The 17,935-nt window shown below is 43.1% G+C and overlaps 1 protein-coding gene across 7 annotated transcripts in view; it reads left to right on the top strand.

Annotated features, from left to right (window-relative positions):
- Positions 1-17,935, top strand: part of LOC311492156 (LIM and calponin homology domains-containing protein 1-like) — a 93,256-nt gene that overhangs the window by 53,237 nt on the left and 22,084 nt on the right. For 6 of the 7 annotated variants that reach the window (XM_084550341.1, XM_084550340.1, XM_084550344.1 and 3 more), the window contains exons 5-8: positions 5,033-5,063; positions 8,157-8,267; positions 9,373-9,571; positions 16,749-17,010. In XM_084550341.1, coding sequence (XP_084406467.1) covers positions 5,033-5,063; positions 8,157-8,267; positions 9,373-9,571; positions 16,749-17,010 — 603 coding nt within the window. Of the gene's footprint in view, positions 1-5,032; positions 5,064-5,612; positions 6,037-8,156; positions 8,268-9,372; positions 9,572-16,748; positions 17,011-17,935 lie in introns of those variants that run through there. The other variant, XM_084550345.1, reaches the window with a different exon arrangement.

Here is a 17,935-nt window from a genome sequence, read left to right as displayed (position 1 = left end):
GTGTACACTGATGTTTACACAGCCTTTGTTTGGAGCATGTGAGCAAGTTTACACGGCCACACGTCATGCTGCTGCAGTTTAAACAGGGACACAGGGCTCACTTTCAGTAATGCCACTGCCAGTAACAAGTACTAAGTGAAAAATACTCTTACTATTTTGTCGAATCCTATGTTTGTTTATATCATTGCTTGTGTAGCTACACAGTTGACGACATTCAAGCAGCAGGAAGGAGGGACTTCATAAGTTCATTTTGTTAATTAAATCCCATCGCATAGCAGTTAAAGGGGAACTACTATTTTTTACAAGCTGGACCTTATTTCTGGCATAAAATACAATCGTTTACTCATCCATATAACTTTTGTGACTGGGGCACCAAAACGCAGCCTCTAAATAACTTATTATCTGCCCCGAAACTCGTTCATTTCACCAATATTTTGTTATCATACGCTAGTGATATTCCCCGTTGAGTCCAGAGTTACCTGTTATCATCATCCGGGGTCTGTGGATTGACCTACAGACCCCAGATGATGTCTTCTGGCCGCGCACACCTGTGTTTTTTTTACCTGTAATTTGCTACTGCTAGTTTTTTGCAACATGGCTGAACATTTTTCCATTTTTGAGGTTGTGGACAAACCTTTCTATTTATATTTATATAGTTGCAGTCAACCACATTTCAGCAACACAAATCTTTTCTGCTTAGACTTCCGCAAGTTTGATTTCTGGTGAAAATTGTCTCCAAAGCAAAGCAATATATTAGCAATTTTCAGTGTAAAATCTAAGTCTCAAATGGCTTAAAATAAGGGCTTATATGCTATATTTGATCAAACTAGCTGCCATTTCAAGCCATGCTGTGTCCAGCTGCTTTCTTATTTGTGCTACTGTTATGGTGCAACTACCCACAAACCAGTACACCAATACCATTTAGTTCAGGCCGTGTCACACTGAGCTGACGGCTGACCATCGGTCGACGGCGGTACGTCGTGCCCTGTTGCCAATTGTCAGGCTTTGCAGCCGACTTAGGGCTTGACGGTGGAACGGGTCCCTGAGAGAGATCACTCTGATTAGCTGATTGGCTCAGCAACACAAGTGCACGAGAAGAGACACAGAAGTGACAAAAGGACGCAAAACAATAAAGCTCAAAGGGCACACGCGATGAACAAGATTTGCACGCTTATGTGATCATTTAGGATGATCACATAGACCAACTAATCACCGTGATACAGCAGAGGCCAGCTCTGTATGATGGTTTGTAGCTCAGCCTTCCAGCCAGTAGTTGCTCTTTCGTTTTCTCCTTTTGAATGACGCATACAGACGGCTGCCACCTGCTACTTCTTTTCATGCAGGTCCAAAGTGTATCTGCCAGCCTTCCTTTGTGGTGTGTTCAAGTGCAACTTTTTGGTCCAGACAATGGCGACGTTGCTGTAGTTCTTTGAAGTCGGTTTGGTTCGTCAGTACCTTCAGACGTGCAATCCTTTAGTATAGAGAAGAAATGTGCCGGAACTTATACTTGAACGTCTGAGCACTATTCACCGTTCAGGACACCAGGCAGCAGTAGTTGACTTTAGTACCGTCACTGGCTGGAAGCTTAAGGCACCGCCTATGATTGCAGATCAAATATTTATTTTTTGTTCCACATTTGAATGTTTTCATTTAAAACAAATAATTGAAATCCTCATTAGAATATGTGATGTAATGGGTGTAATAACAGAAATTAATTAAAAGCTTTGTTAGCGGACATGGATTGTTTTTTAAATAGTTATATGCATGCTTAAAAATAAAAATAGGATTATGTTCACTCGAGAATATCAGATATAAAAGGACGGCCTATACAGTCATCATCACAAACCTGAAAGGTTAGCTTCGGTGTCATTGTTTAAGTGGCCCTGTGCTATATCCAAGGCGGTTATGTAAGCCCCCGTAGCACAGGAAGCTATTTTCTTTGCACCCCGTGCCCGTGGCAGGAAGCGGTTTCTGGACAGGTGTTTACTCCTCGTCTGGGAAATCGCCTCAGACGGGGAAGTGTACAGACGGGCAGGCAGGTTCTGTTACACTATGAGCTCAGGCTTGAAATATCTCCGATCTGCTTGCATGTTGATGGAAGCGGATCGATCAGAAGATAGGTGACAGTTTGGCAGGTAGTCGGTGAGAGGAGAGGAGAGGGAAGCTACATTCTGCTGTCTTGTAAATCTGCGACAAGATAAAACAAGATGCCCACAATTATTATTCTTTACAATAAAGAGCCTGGAGGGCAATGTTTCTGTTGATCAGTGATACTGGCACTGATAAAGACAAATGGAAAGATACATAATAGTAGGATAGGACAGATATTTAGACTAACTTTGCCCCTAAATATGATCTAATACCCGGTGGAATCCGTTGTTTGTGGAGAAAAAGCAGTCTGTCTTTGTGTTTATTTAGTCAGCTGACAGAAAGAGAGGATGATGAAGATGATGAGGAATGGTAGGAGATTGCAAATCATCCCCTCTAGCTACTTTCACCTTCAGCTCTCCTCCTCCTCCTCCTCCTCCTCCTCCTCCTCCTCCTCCTCCTCCTCCTCCTCCTCACGCTCCTTTGTTCCTCCGGTCTCTGCTGTCATGGAAAACCCGTGCAATTTGGGTGTCACTTGCGCGTTGAGTGAGTTGGTTTTCTGCGACCCTCAGGCTTTGGAAACTAGTAATAAACAGTCTCATAATGTGTAGTACGAGTTCAGAAATAAAACCTGGGCTGAAACCAAATGCTCATTATTTTCTCTTTTTATTTTTTTATTTTTTTCTGTAAAAGGAGACCCCGACATTGTATTGATGTGGGTTTGGTCCGACATAAAAGGAACCTCAACCTCTTTAGCCAGATATATGGTCGCTCAACTCTATGTAGTTTGACGTGCACCTCCCCAGAAATGTAACTGCAACACGGCAATGATTGTTCCAAAGGGCATTTTATTGGACAAACACATAAAGGTATAAATGCCAAAAATACACTTGCCATAAACTAGGCATTATATTTTCTGGGCAGTGAGTTGCATTATCCTTCTGAGCTGCTTTGTCTTTGTTTGTGTGTTTACTTGAATCCCTGGAAGTGCACAGTATACACAGTAAGGACTTGTTAAGCTGGGACGACGCTTCTGTGTGTGTAAACATGGGTTGTACGTTGAGTGCACACACTGTGCGGATCAGTACGTCAAACAAGCCGACAGATTGATTCTGCTCTCTCAACCAAAAGCAGAGTCTGAGAGTGAAACTTGTTTACATGCATCCCAGAGAAGGATAATTACATCTTAATTCGTGTTCATCTCTTAACCATATGTTAGACATTTCAGATGGTTTTTTTCACAGTAGGGTATTTCCCTTTTAACATGAAGGTTTCTTCATTTTCCTTACAAGTGAAGCTTACACCGATCGGCCGCAACATTAAAACCACAGAAGGCGTAAATAACGTTGGCCCGTGTTGTGAGAATTCAATGTTCTGCTGGGAAACTTTTGGACCTGGCATTCATTCATTGGTGTGGATGTTACTTAGACATGTAGCACCCACCTAGACCAGACCAGGCACCCCCACCCCATAGCAATGACACTCCTTGACACTCCCCAGCAGGATGCAGCCTGACGCAGGCGCACACACAAAAACGCTTTAGGAACAACTCAACAGCACAAGGTGTTGACCTGGCCTCCGAATTCACTAGATCCCAAACTGATCAAGTATCTGTGGGATGATCCACAGAGGCCCCTCCCCTCAACATCTTGTTGCCAGACACCACAGGACACCCTCAGAAGGCCCATGTCCATTCTCCGATGAACTTTGGAGGCACAAGGGAGACCTACACAATATTAGGAAGGCGGTCATAATGTTATGCCTGATCGGTGTGTATATAAATCTTCTATATAAGGTTGTATTTCACACATCTAGAACTTGGTTTGCTATTTGTAATGATCTTGATAATAAGACATAATAACCAGCGTCCTCACAGCGTCACTAAGAGGAACTTATTTGTTCTGGTCTTTTATTCTCTTTTTCAAGTTAGTGTCAGTTTTAACAATTTATTAATATCCCATTGATTAATTACATATTTTGCCTTTAACGGTACATCTGTCTAGGAACGCTTTCAAGATTTCAGGCTTTTGTGTATTGCTTTTTCACATCGGGGATTTAACGATTAGTCTTTGTTTCGAAATATGTGTCTGTCGTGACCTTTCTTTATGCTGCACAGTTCCTACAGAGCTTAGAGCAGTGGTTCTCAATTATTTTCTGTCATGCCCCCCCCTAGGGAACAGAACTTTTTTCTTTTTTAGTTAAAATTTGCATCCAAAGTCTTACACGTTGTTGGACTTCTTTGTGTACGTGTCTGTGTTTTTCCGCATCTCTCCGTCTTCCCCTCTCGGCGCAGAAGTATGTATTTCCACTTCACAAGTGTGTTTTGGGGTCAGTTTTACAATTGCTTCATTCCACTTCCCATTTATAGCCTCACGCGGTAATCCGCAAGATCCACATCTTTTCATTTTGGCAACATCTGCGGCGCTAAGTGGCCGCTGCCGTGGTGTTTCTGCGCTCCACCTCCCAGAGATCCGTTGGCAGTTCGAGCAGCTTGGCCGCTGCTGTGACATCTGTGTCTTCTCCCTTTAGGCTGAAAATGGATTTGCTGCTTCAAAATGGCACATTTACAGTAGAGAGGCGCTGTTTAATGCCGGGGAAGAAAACACATATGTTCTGTTATATGGTTTAATGTTGTACAGCTGAAGTCATGCTGTAGTCATTCAGCTGCTGGAGCGATTAAATTGAAAATATCACCAAAAAAATAAAAAACTGGATACAGAGAATGAAATATAGAGTCAGTTAGCTCTGCCTGCGTGGGCTACAGTCACTGCACATTCCTCCTCATTCTCAGTAAGTTTTGTTTTCGCTGCCGTTTTTCATGGATATGTGGGAGAGTCTCAAAGTTGTCTGCTGTTATCTTTTATGTAAGACATTTCATTGAATACCACCAGAAGTCTCACTACGCCTCTCTCTCTCTCTCTCTTTCTCTTCTTCTTGTCTCCAGGGGAAGCGACTGCAGTCGAAAGCTGAAGAATGTAAGTCATACTGCAAGATTACAGTGGGATAATTAGCTTGTGTGCTAAATGTATGTTTGGGTGGAAACTGTCATTACGGCCCAGTGTTTCTGTTTGTGCTGTCGTCGTCACCGTGTTTGACTTCAGCTGCTTCTTCCACCTGGCTTTATTCTGTGCAACAGTTTACATCTATCTATTTTATCTTAAATATGTCTGTTTGCCTTTTCTGCTCATTCTCTGTCCAATTATTTGCTCTTATGTCATTTCTTTATTTTACAAACTCCACTTTACCCAATTTTTGTGGTATTAACGTCTTCTTTTCTTGGCTCACCCTAGTCATATTATTTCTTTCTTTCTTATATTATATATAAATGTATTTCTGCAAGTTCAGTTCTTTCTCTTCTATAATTTGAGCTCTCTTTATACTCTCACAATCTTTTAATTATTTGTGTTTCTCTGTGCTGAAACATACATCTCTTCCTCTCCCTTTTTAATAATGCTGCTTTAAGACTTAGTTATTGCTAGCCCTTCCCACTCTGCAGTCAAAGCGTTTCTACTCTCTCCCTGCCTCCCTCCCCTGCCTCCCTCTCTATCTCTCTGTCTCTCTGCGATGCTGGTGTGCACCGTTCGAGCCAATGTGCTCGAGCTGCAGAGCCGGCCCGGGCTGCATTTAGCTGACTAAACACAGGGGCTCTCGGCTACCAGCGTTTGCAGCAGCAGCAGTAGCAAGTGGCTCGCAAATTCCCAGCAGCCACCAGCGCTTTAGCCTGGACACTGCTACCGTGACATGTCTCCACAATAATGGACAGGATTGAGGACTGAGGCTCTGATAGCTGCCCTCTCTACAGCTCATCAGATACTGAGAGGTGAAGGACCTGCGCTGAGAGGAATTTGCTGATACAGTGATAAAGCTGTTTAGCAAACAGATTGGACTGTAAAGGGAAAAACAGGACGTCTGGATGGGTGGAATATTCCTGAAACGATTGTTGAGCAGGTGAAGCTTGAACAACGAGGGATGAGTTTACATATTTTTAATGCATCTGTATCTGTACATACGCCTATACATCTGCGGATTGTGCTTTAGTGTGTGCACGAATGGGCTTGTGTGCAAGTGTTGACATCACTGGTGCATTTTTGGGTTCACGGCTTGAGCGTGTTTGCACATGAAACAAAGGGGTGATTGTTGTTGTACAGTTGAACCTCTTTGACAGGTCTTTCCACATGTGTCACGGCAGCAGACAGCTGCTGAAACCGATGAGACGGAGCAAGTGTGACAGCACGCATCACTCCCCCGTCAGTCAGAATTCCACTGGCACGTTCTTAAGCAAACGTTGTCTTTGAACTGCGAGTGCCTCGGTGCTCGCGTCCAACTTCCAGGGCTCGCGTATAGTTGCCTGTTTCTTGAGTTAGCGGCGCATGTGTGAATCATGCTCGTACGGCTGGACGTTTTGTGTAGGCTGTGTAGTAGGGATCAATATGCTCGTGCTTATAGCGCAGGAGCAGGCGAGGGAGACGCGTTCGGTGCTGACCCACTTCGGCGAGAGCTGGCACGGATGCGTTAATTATACTGGTGACACGGAGGCACCATGCTGTGACGCTGAGGCGGCTACAGGCTGCAGATAATGAAGCTTAACCGCGGCAGATGCAGAGCGGCTGTTGCACCTTACGTGTTACTTTCCTTACCTGTATGTACACTCACCTGCCATTTCATTAGGTACACTAGTGGAAACAAAAGCACTTTAATAAAACAGTCCTGCACCAAATTTTACCTTGGTGAAGATGATGGTTTTCAGGATTTGTTTGAAATAACTGAGAGAGCTGTTGATTCAGCCGCAGTTTGTTGTACTACTGAATCGTATTGTGAGGTGTTATTTATTTGACAACCCCATTTTAGTCAGTTTAACAACACTATATCCTCCAAAATGATCATCCAGGTGAAATTACCACCTTTCTGACGCCGTTTCAAAGTAAACTGAACATTATAACAGTCATTAAAGAGATATTTAATGCAGGACTGCTATGTTATATCTCATTTTCACTAGTGTACCTAATGTTTTGGTGAGTATTGTGTCTGAAACTGAAGCTGTGCAATAGATGTGATTAATTTAACGTGTGTCCATGGTTGCAGCTGATTAAGGCTGAAAATTTCTAAGGAATAATAAAAAAAGGAAAAGATTAATTTATGCTTCTTCTCACCAGCAGGCCAGTTCCTTTCCTCCTGGTGTGTTTGAGTGGCAGAAGTTGTTTACACTGACAGTATGACTGAAATAAACACATTAAGCCACGCTGAGCTTTCTTATCAAAGCAATCCCTGTGGCGCGCCGGTTGACATGGACACAGTAAATATAGCTGGGAGCACTTTGCCAGCAGTGCTAAAGGTGCAGCCCTGTGTGATCTCCGCTGTGAGTCTGTGCATTCTGCATTTAGCCATTTAGCTGACTACAAAGGAACTTTGCTCTGAATGCAGCGAGCTTCAGTTCCTCAGCCCCGCTCGGCTTACGTCAGGGCCTTAGGTTACAAACAGAAAAACAAAAGCCGACTCCTTCAGCCGCTCGTTCAACAGTGTGTCTGTGTTTGACAGAGTCTGAGATTAACCCGGTAATTTATGCACTAGAGGCTCGGTGAGCTAACGGGCAAATATAAATCACTGCGACCGCTGAAAGGTTGCTATATGTTAGCAGGAGCGGTGCCTGTGACGGGCATCGAGGTCGGAACAATGGCTCGGTCTTGTCGTGTTTGTGCAGGACGCCTTTTTTTTTTTTTGGAACTTCTCTGGAAGTGGCTGGACCGTAACGACCAGGAAACCTGCTTGAATTGCAGGGAGAAATATGAAAGGAATGGAGGGGGAATGGATGCCTTGTTTGCTTTTACGTCCCTTTTAATACAAGCAATATTATTTATGAGCAGTGAGGAGTTGGCCTGACTTGCTAATCGGAGGCTGTAGTGGCCTGGGATGCTTTCGCTTTAAAGAAGTATGAATTCTTCTTTCTTGATTTGGACAATTCATCCATACATACTATTTAAACACAAGCTTTTTTAACCTGAATCCTAGGCTCATAGCTACTCTTGGCTCATTTTATCATGGTTTCTCACTGCTTTTCTTCTCTCCTCCAGGTTTTAATCACCATCTACTGGTTGGGTCGTGCTGCCAACAGCTGTACCTCGTACAACGGGCCCACGCTGGACCTGAAAGAGTTTGACGGCCTGCTGTCACAGATGCGAAAGGTTTGCTCAGTCAAGTAATGATCACATATCCGATCCCTGCGGTGACTAAATGTCCAGCCAGAGTGACCTGAAGCGAGACGCACAGTTTCCCCTGGATCACTTTGTTTGGGACGCATCCACTGAGCGTGTCAAGTCTACCGAGATTTCTCAGAAATGATCTCAGCCAAAAGGATGTGACCCCTGTAAAATTTGTCCTCAACTTTAGATCACATCAACCTGTGTTCCGGCCGTTTACTGCACGCTTCATGACAATCGGTCAGAGCCATGATGTCACCCCCGTGCAATTTATTCCACGATGTAACGTCCATTTGATGTTCTATAAAACTGAGGAATTACTGCCAGTTCAGCAAAATCACTTCCCCAGATGTTCACACGTTGCAGATGAACAAAACAAAGGAAAGCTCAGGTGCACAAATTCCAAAAGCACTATGCACCACTCACTTGATGACTTGATGATTGAAAAGCAAGAAGCAAGTGAATAGTTAGCCTAGCTGCACGTTTATCCCATATTTTCTCATTTAGCTGTAGTAGTATCTCATCCTGCAGATATTTCTGGTTTTATTTGCCATATTTTTCAATAGTTTAAAGGGAAATATTTAGGTATTTTTTGTAAAAAGCAAGTGTATAGGTGTATGCCACAGGAAAAAAAACACACATCATGCAAGTTGTACGGCATTACAGCCTAATCGAAAAATATTTCTTTATAAAAAAAAAGACTTGGGAGTTGCACGGCAGCTCATACAAGGGTCAGCAACAGGAAGACTTTCGGTAGACAGGAAAGGCCTTTCCCCACCGTCCATTAGCTGCTGTGGCACATTTCAGCTGTAGACAGGGAAAGGGAGAGGTCACCGAGGTGAAGAGAGAGTAATGAAGAGTGATGTAGGCAGCACAGAAGAGAAAACGCAGAAGCTTTGTTGGATAAATTGATGTTTTAGGACTGCAGATTTACAGTGAAATGTTTGCAGTGGACATGAATCGATGGATATACTGAACACAAGCTTCAAGTTAAAGTGATGGATCATGCAAAATAAATCCCTTCATGTGTCTTTGCTTTTGTGTGCGTCCATTTTCTGAAAACCTAAGTGTGTGTTCTGTACGTTCTCAGGAGGCCGAGGAGGCAGAGAGCCCTAAACGCAGCATCCGGGACAGCGGCTACATCGACTGCTGGGACTCTGAGCGCAGCGACTCTCTCTCCCCGCCACGGCACGGACGCGAGGATTCATTCGACAGCCTGGACTCCTTCGGCTCACGCTCACGACAGACCCCGTCGCCGGACGTCCTGGTCGCCCGCGGCAGCAGTGATGGTAGGGAGGTTTTCACGTTTTGACATTAAACTGACTGTGGAAGTGCATGCTAACACGGCTCAGGAGGTGGAACTGTTTGTCTTGTTGAAAGGAAGTGGTTTAGCACTGGCTTTGTTTGGATCAGTCAGGATGTGCAGGTACAATATATAGATAAGTCAAAGGCACCTCGAAATAATAGCATAAATAATCTTGTAAGCACAAAACTGGTTTTAAAGTAAACTTAGCAGTTAGCATAGTAGCATAGATTAGTCATGTGTACTGTGCAGGTTCTCCAGACAAAGTGATTAGAACAAGGGGTGAATTCACACCACAGATATTTGCATGATAGTATCAGTCTGAAGATCAAGTTACCTGACTTCAAACTGCAGGGGCTAAAAAAAAAATGTCCTCAACCCCGTTCTCAATAACAAATACTTTCACATCTGTTTCAGCTTCAAACACAGTTCAGTTATGTAATATTAACAGAGGCGCTACCAAGCTGATCTCCAGTGACAGTTGATAGCAAGTGGTGTGAAACCAAAGGCATTGCATATGTTCGTCTGTCTGGAGACACTTGACAAATTTTTAAATGGACAAATAAAAGATCTAAGTTTAGTTCCTGACATTAGTTCATTTTATTTCTGTTTATCTGGTTTTGCATATGAGAGAACAAGTGCCTCAACCACCTTCCTGTCCAAGCTTGCTGTCTCATAGTGATTGTGACACCTTTCAGTCGGAATTTCCTGCCCTGCCGTTGACATCCACACAAAAGTGTGCTCTGCGCTTGGTGTTTTTTTTCTCTTTACTCGTTGTCCGTGGTTACGGCTGTTTGATGCCTTTGTTGAAGTGCGGACTGAGATGAATGACAGGCAGCGATGAAGTGTCCTGATACGCTTTGAGAGGTGGCGTGTTCGTATGAAGTGGTGTTTTTGATCTGACTGCTTGACTGATGTGTCGACGGTGAAGGCGTTTGGTTTGAGAACAAAGGACATAAGGTGCACGCACTGATCAGCCATAACATTATGACCACATTATGCCCAATATTGTGTAGGTCCCTATTTTGGCACCAGAACAGCAATGATCCGTCAAGGCATGGACTCCAGTAAACCTCTGAAGGAGCCCCCAAGATGTTAGCTGCAGTTCCTTTAATTCCTGGAAGTAACATGGCAGGGCCTTCATAGATAGGAAGCATGGGAAGTTGCAGGTCAAATCAACTTCTTAAATGTGTGGTTTTGTTTTGCAATGGGTCGTGGTCATCATTGGGCAGCCTTGCTGGTTTGTACCACACCATAGATTGTAGGGCTTTGACTCCGAACTTCGTTATTCGAATATAATTCGATTATTTTAAAAATTGAAGATATTCGAAAGAATTTTAGGGATCTCTTAATATTCGAACCTGTATGGGAATTATTTTTTGTAAATGTGTTTGCTTGTAAACGTTGTTTTCAATTCAGATTCCGAGTTTTTTTTTTCACGTCTGGTGAAGTAAAATCGCGAGCTCATTAGCAAGGCTATTGTTGGTCATCTGGGCTCCTGTAGGTAACGTTAGCATGCTAGGTTCCTGTAAGCTTGTGTATTTCCGATGGAGCGTTAACTGTGTCGTAACAGCATCTTCTGTTATATTCTGCTCGTTACATCTTCATTCCGACACTGCATATCTTGTTTGCTTAATAATAAAAATTTTAACATGCATAAATACTCAGCCTTTCGTGCACGTAGTCTATTAACATTGACTGATACACTGCCCTCTGGTGGACAGAACATATAGAACTTAAGTTTGATACCAATATCAGTCTTACTGAAGACATTTAATGGTCAAAATATAATTAATAAATATTCGAATATATTCGAATTTTAATATTAATAAACAAACGAACTTCGAATATGATTTTTGGGCAAAAGTCAAAGCCCTAATAGATTGTATAAATATGGACAACATGTCGCCACTTCCTTGCAATGGCCAAACTGACGCTATTTTCCCAGCTTTAGTTTGGCCCAAGTCCCATCCACTAACATGGAGGGGGTGGAGCTTATGACCTATACTGCAGCCAGTCACAAGGGGGAGCTCTACTTGCTTTGGCTTCACTTTCGAGGAGCAGTTCCACCGTCCATCTTTATACAGTCAGTGGTACCGACGCAGCACCAACAAACTGTGATGCACTGTGTGTTCTGATACCTCTCTGTCAGAACCAACATTAGCTTTTTCAGCAATTTGAGCTCTAATCTATTGGATTAGACCGTGCAGACTAGTCCCCATGTGCAACAGTGAGTGTTATCCACCCATTGTTCTATAGGTGCTTCACCTCTTTCCCTTCCTTGGATTGATAGATACTGACCACTGCAGCCTTATTAGAGATGCTCTGACCCATTTATCTGGTCATGACCACTAAATGGTTAAAAAATTGCTCCAGTCTTTCCACATTTTTCCTGCTTCTAACATCAACTTTGATGACAAAATGTTCACTTGCTGCCTTATATATATATATCTCACCCACCGGCAGGAGCTATGATAACCTGATAATCAGTGTTATTCACAAATATACAGTATATATTTGTACTGTAATACATCCATATGGTAGCATAACTCCTGGATGCATTATTCAGTTTTCCAAGACAAACACAAACTGCAAAAAAAAAAAAAAAACATCTGCGAAGCTCTTTTTGTGGTTTGTGCTGAATTCAAAAGTTCAATTAAAAATACAGTTCGGTCATTTATATGTATTTATAATGCCAAGCGGCCCATATGCTGTCATTGAAGCCTGTGGTTGCTGCTCTGCTTGTGGATTTTACGCTTTTAAACTTTAACGACAGCCTATAAAACACTGCAGCAGTCGTCACAAAGTGCAATGTCTTTTTTTTTTTTTTCTCTCTTTGCTCCTGAGCTGCATGTGGGAAAACACAGAGCAAGGCTAAGCATCCTGTCTGACCGTGTTTTTGTTTTGAGGGAAGTGCGAAGGAAGCTGCTGTCTCCAAAGTCTAAGCTGTTGTCACCAACAGTCAAACTGCAGCCCTTTAAAACTTGTTGATGTTTGCTGCCTCAGAAATAAGAGGGAAAATCCACCCCAAATCTTCCCCGTTAAAATCAAAGCAGCATTCTTTGTTTCCCATTGTTTTTCATCGCAAAACAAATATTAGCTGATGCGGTGGCTAGATTTTGGTTTCCAAAACATCCCAAACTAGAGCTATTGAACTTTTGTTTTTCCTCAGGGACGCTCAACAATCATACGAGGACCAATCCGTCACAGGAATGGGACAGTTTCATCTTGCACGGTAGCCTCAATAAACCAGAATGCGAAGCTGCCACAAGTCTTTTACAACACAAGGAATTACCCAGTAAATCTCACTACCAGCATGTGGAACACACAGCTGATTATTCATACTGTCAGGCCGCCTGTATCCCTACGCCCCCACGTCTGATCCAAAGTTGAAAGGAGATTAAAGGAAAAGTTCAATCTTGTTGGATTTATTGTTATAAACCCACATATTTAGTCCATCAACTTAATATAAATATGCTTGTCAGATTAACTAAAGAGACGAGAGCAGGATAGCTGCAGCAGTTATCACCCAGTCGCAGAACAAAAGCATCCATTTATTAACACTCTTTCAAACTGTACTCCGCCAGGTTTTGCCTGCCCCGACCTTCAGACAAAGCCTTTCCTCTATTGGGCACTGAACTGACTTCACCCCGACAGTAATTACGAGACAGGAGGAAGAGTTTAATCCAATCGCTGAAAGACGTTCAGTATCGTCATTTGCTCTTTTGTTTGGGCCAAGTTTGTACGTGGATAAAGTTTAGATTTATGGGGCACTTTTGTTGCTCATCTAACAAAGATGGTCCTCCTCACTTCTGCTTCTACGGGACGACTCTTGCTGCCAGTCAGAAGGCCGTTTGAAATGATAAACAAATGATGCAACTCAGATGGTTTTAAGGGTTGTTGTCGAAAATAAGGCCCTCAGAGTGCAAGATTCATGTTTTTCTTATTTACCACTTACATCTGTTTACACATAACTGATATCATGACGTATTTACCACTTAAAATTCACGGTTTCCTCTTAACAATGGACTTTGCCGGAAAGGGCAGCTGTTGCCAGCAGGGATTAGCGGCAGTGGCTAGGTTGCTAATTTCCAACAAGGTTCAAAAAAGGCAACTGGACTTGTAGAGTTTCTCTAAAACTCTACAAGTCCAGTTGCCTTTTTTTGAAACTTGTTGGATATTACCATGACCTGGATGACTGAGAACCTTCACAGACATAGGTTGCTAATTAAAATAAAGTTGGTTGAAAATGGTTTCAAACTGAAACTGACAGTTTTTCTAAAACGGAAACCCGGGGTGGGTGTATACATGATGATATTATGCCAATGGACTGGGGCTAAAACTCTGTGTCCAAGTTTAAGGAGTTGTAGAAGACGGTGCAGCATTATATTTCACTATTACAAGACAAGTTTGAGGAGAAGAGTCTTTGGGTATGTATACTGTATGTCTTTCTCAGGGGACCTTGTCTGGGGATGCCGGAGTGTAAACTTGCTCAAATAAAGAGGAGTACTGAGCCAGTAACATGGGCCTCGACTCTGATATTGTGGTGTGTATCCGTCCTCAACACAAATTTGCGTAGCCTAGCCTGTAGAAATAATGTGCTGCTGTTAGATAAGGATGTGTTTATTTGCTTTGGAAACTGTGCTAACTCATGACCATTATTTAAGGCATAAGCTAACTGGGCTGTGTGTGTTCTTAAAGTTGTTTTGGTTGACTTGTAACATGCAGATAAGTACTTAAGAGTCTCCTTGCGGGACGTTTGTCGTTCCCTTTGACTATAAAACTAGACATCTGAATCATAATAGGAAAGAAAAATGTTGTGTTTGCTGTAATTGCATAATATATTTCCGTTTTAGTTGGGGAAATCTCTATCAAACCTTCTTTTGTAATTCTGCTCCTATAAAGCCTAAGGAGCTAGACTTTAGCTTTTCCTTTTCCTGTAATATGGCTGCACGTTGACGATTGATTTACAAAACAGTAGTAGACTCCAGGACATACGTCTAACCTGTAATAATACTGTATGATGGGTATGGATCTGCTTTGGAAATGATGCTAACACAAGGCCTTTACTCTAGGGTTTAATCTAGCTAGCTAGCTGGGCTTCTGCATCACATAATAGGAATAGTTATATCATAGGAAGACGTTATTTATTTCAGTTTACTGCTATCATTTTGTAGACATCGCCTCCACTCATCATTTGTGATTCTGTTTTGAGTTACGATAAAGAATATTGAACTCTGCAGCTTTTTCCTGTCCCTGCATGTTGACGATTATTGATGTAAATAAGTTTCTGTGCAACCCTGGTGCTGCATGACACTGACCCGTGATAAATCTTCCCCCCCGAGCTTCAGTGTTACCATGTGTGCGGAGAGAGCAAATCATCCCCGTGAAAACACATGCCGTTCCTTAAAGACGGATCGACTCAGATGGCAGAGTCCCTCATGTTTCCAATTGATGGGTTAAGAGTCATAATTGAATCATTCATTGTTGGACGCGCGGATCCCTCTGGGCCTTTTTTTGGACCGTGATCTGTCCGCGTTTTAGACCACATAAAAATGGAGACATCTATTGATATGAAAAGAGGTTTTCGCAAGTGGGGAATGTGACATTTGTTTCCACTGAGAGCTGCGGCTGCTTCCACGTGCATCTCCTAAAAACTGAGGGAAGCTTTTATGGTTTAGAACTGGTTGAAATTGCGGCTTTTCTACTCGGAGAATATATACATCGGGTCATAAATTCATAGGTCATACACTGAGTACACGTTCACTGGGAGGGAGGGGACAGTAGCACATGTGCTGAACATCTTGGAGAGGAATTTTTTGGGAGACCTTGGGTAGAGGAAAGCTGCAGGTATCCGCTTTCTGCTGTTTGAACATATTTGATCCGATGTAGGATTTGTGAAAGAATGGCCCAAAAGAAGGTGGAAATGACTGGTAAGCTGTCTGTACACGACTGGAATTGTAAACATGTGAGTCAGATTTTCATTTCTGTCTTCGGTGCGTTATCCGGGGGGGATCACATTAGGACATCTCGCAGAGGAATTTAAGATGGCAGGTAGGGAAAGTCCTTGAGCGTTGCACGTCTGCAAAGCCAGGTGTTTCCACTGACATTAAAAAGCAAGCAGTGTGTTTTAAGATCAGATACAGACAGACGCTTCCTCACTGAAGGCTAACATTTAGTCATTAAAAGCTTCACAATACAAATTTAGTGATGATTTATGTTAACAAGCCATTAACCTGCTGGGGTCTGATTTATGCTCGGCAGCAAGTACAAACACCGTAAGGCCGCTGTAGTGCTTCGTAGGGCCTACAGGATGTAAAGGAAATGACTCCTCAATCAACAGTCTCTTGATTATTTTGGGGTTTAATCTGTCTCCTTCCCTCCACTTCTCCCTGTGTCTCTCGCTCTGGCAATGACTCAGCAGCTCTAGAGTCTCTAGGACACTTAAAGGAGACTCGTGGTCATTTCTTAAACACATAATCACCGAGGAGGTACTCCTGACACGCTTCATAAGACGAATTGGTTAACAACGTTTAAGTAGTAAAACCTTTTTTCTGGTGTGTAGGACGATTGAGCATTCTGGGTTTGAATCCATCGGCGGACTGGGGTCTTTCTTTCTGTGTGGAGTTTGCATGTTCTCCCTGTGTCTGCGTGGCTTCTCTCTGGGTACTCCAGCTTCCTCCCACCGTCCAAAGACATGCTCGTTAGGTTAATTGGTGATTCTAAAATGGCCGTAGGTGTGAGTGTGAATGGTTGTCTGTCTCTCTGTGTTAGCTGATAACAGCTGGGATACGCTCCAGCCCCCCTGTGACCCTCCAGAGGACAAGCGGTTACAGAAAATGACTGACTGAATGAATTAGTATCACAGGAATACAGTGCAACATCTCTTTGATTCATGTGGTTTCCAGAAATCATGGCTTTTTATTTTTAGTATTAAGATAATTATCAGCAGACGGCAGCGTTTCTGCTATTAATTAGCACTGCCTCCTCAGAAATTACCTTACAACTCCCCACTGCTGGATTTAGTTTACCTTAAGCACGTCTCCAACTAAATAAAATGAGCTCCTATTACCTGTTTACTTTACAGTGTTAATTGACTGCAATGAATGAGGTTCACAGACACTCACAAACTCCTTCACTCCCTCATCTCCGCCTCTCGTTAGGCCGCGGCAGCGACTCGGAGTCCGACGGCGCCCCTCACCGCAAGATGCCAGACGTGCGCAAGGACGACATGTTGGCGCGACGGACGTCCGTCAGCGAGCCGCGGACCGCCATGCCCTTCAACCAGTACCTGCCCAACAAGAGCAACCAGAGCGGGTACGTGCCGACGCCGCTCCGCAAGAAGAAGGGCAGCGAGAAAGAGGAGGGAGGGCGCAAGAGCTGGAGCACGGCCACCTCGCCCATAGGGGGAGACAGACCTTTTAGGTGAGTGTGGAAATGCAGACGAGTTGAGGGTTTTGGAGGCTAGCTAGCTAAAAATAAAAAGCATCAGAAAATCTTGTCTTAATGACGAGATTCTGCATAGAAAAATAGAAAAACGAATAAAAAAGAATATTAAGAACAAAGCATGCATTCTTACACACATTAGTTTTAAATTTTGGTATAAGTGGACATAGTTTACATTTAATTTAATTTAATACTGTTTGATGTTTAGTGGCTTGAATGGTGCAGTGGAGCTAGTGGAGGTCTGAAGAAAAACATTTAAAGTTTTAAATTAGCTTTTTCTGCTGGTCACAGACAAACTTTATACTTTTAAGAACATGAAAATCAGCTTGAGAGGAAATCATTAAATAAGAGTTGATGTATTCCATGCACAATTAATGAAACCGACCCGTATGAAAGACTATGAAAGAATATGCTTTTGGGTTCATTGTGCAGGACTAGGTGTCACTCATGTCATATTTGCTTACGCCTGGAATGAAACCCCTCAGCCCTTGATTATTTTTCTCTGTCTAGTGTTGCACAGAAGGGAGTGGCTGATGGGGGCCAGATGTGCCTTTTCATTGGCTCCGACTCAGACCGAAGCAAAAAAATGTGAAATGTGCAGCATAGTCAGAAATGAAGCAGATTGAAAACTTGTCTCGATGGCGTGTGCTGGTTTGGCACGTCGTCGCACGAGACCGGCGAGAGTTTCATCTACACTTCTGATGCCTCGGTGGATTCCTTAACGTGCTTTGATCAGCTGTAGCATCAGTGCGCACATTATCCGTTTAGTTGGAATTTGACTGAAGTAATGTTCGGAGGCTCGGCTGTGTAGATGTGTTGAAGGGCTGCAGCAGGAGATTTTAATTAGTCGAGATTTTTATGTTTTCAAAAAGTACTGCGAGCGGGGAAGAAATGTGCAGCCGGT

Source organism: Chelon labrosus (genome assembly GCF_963514085.1).
Source record: "Chelon labrosus genome assembly, chromosome: 8".
Taxonomy (NCBI): domain Eukaryota; kingdom Metazoa; phylum Chordata; class Actinopteri; order Mugiliformes; family Mugilidae; genus Chelon; species Chelon labrosus.
This window is presented reverse-complemented; position numbering and strand designations above follow the sequence as displayed.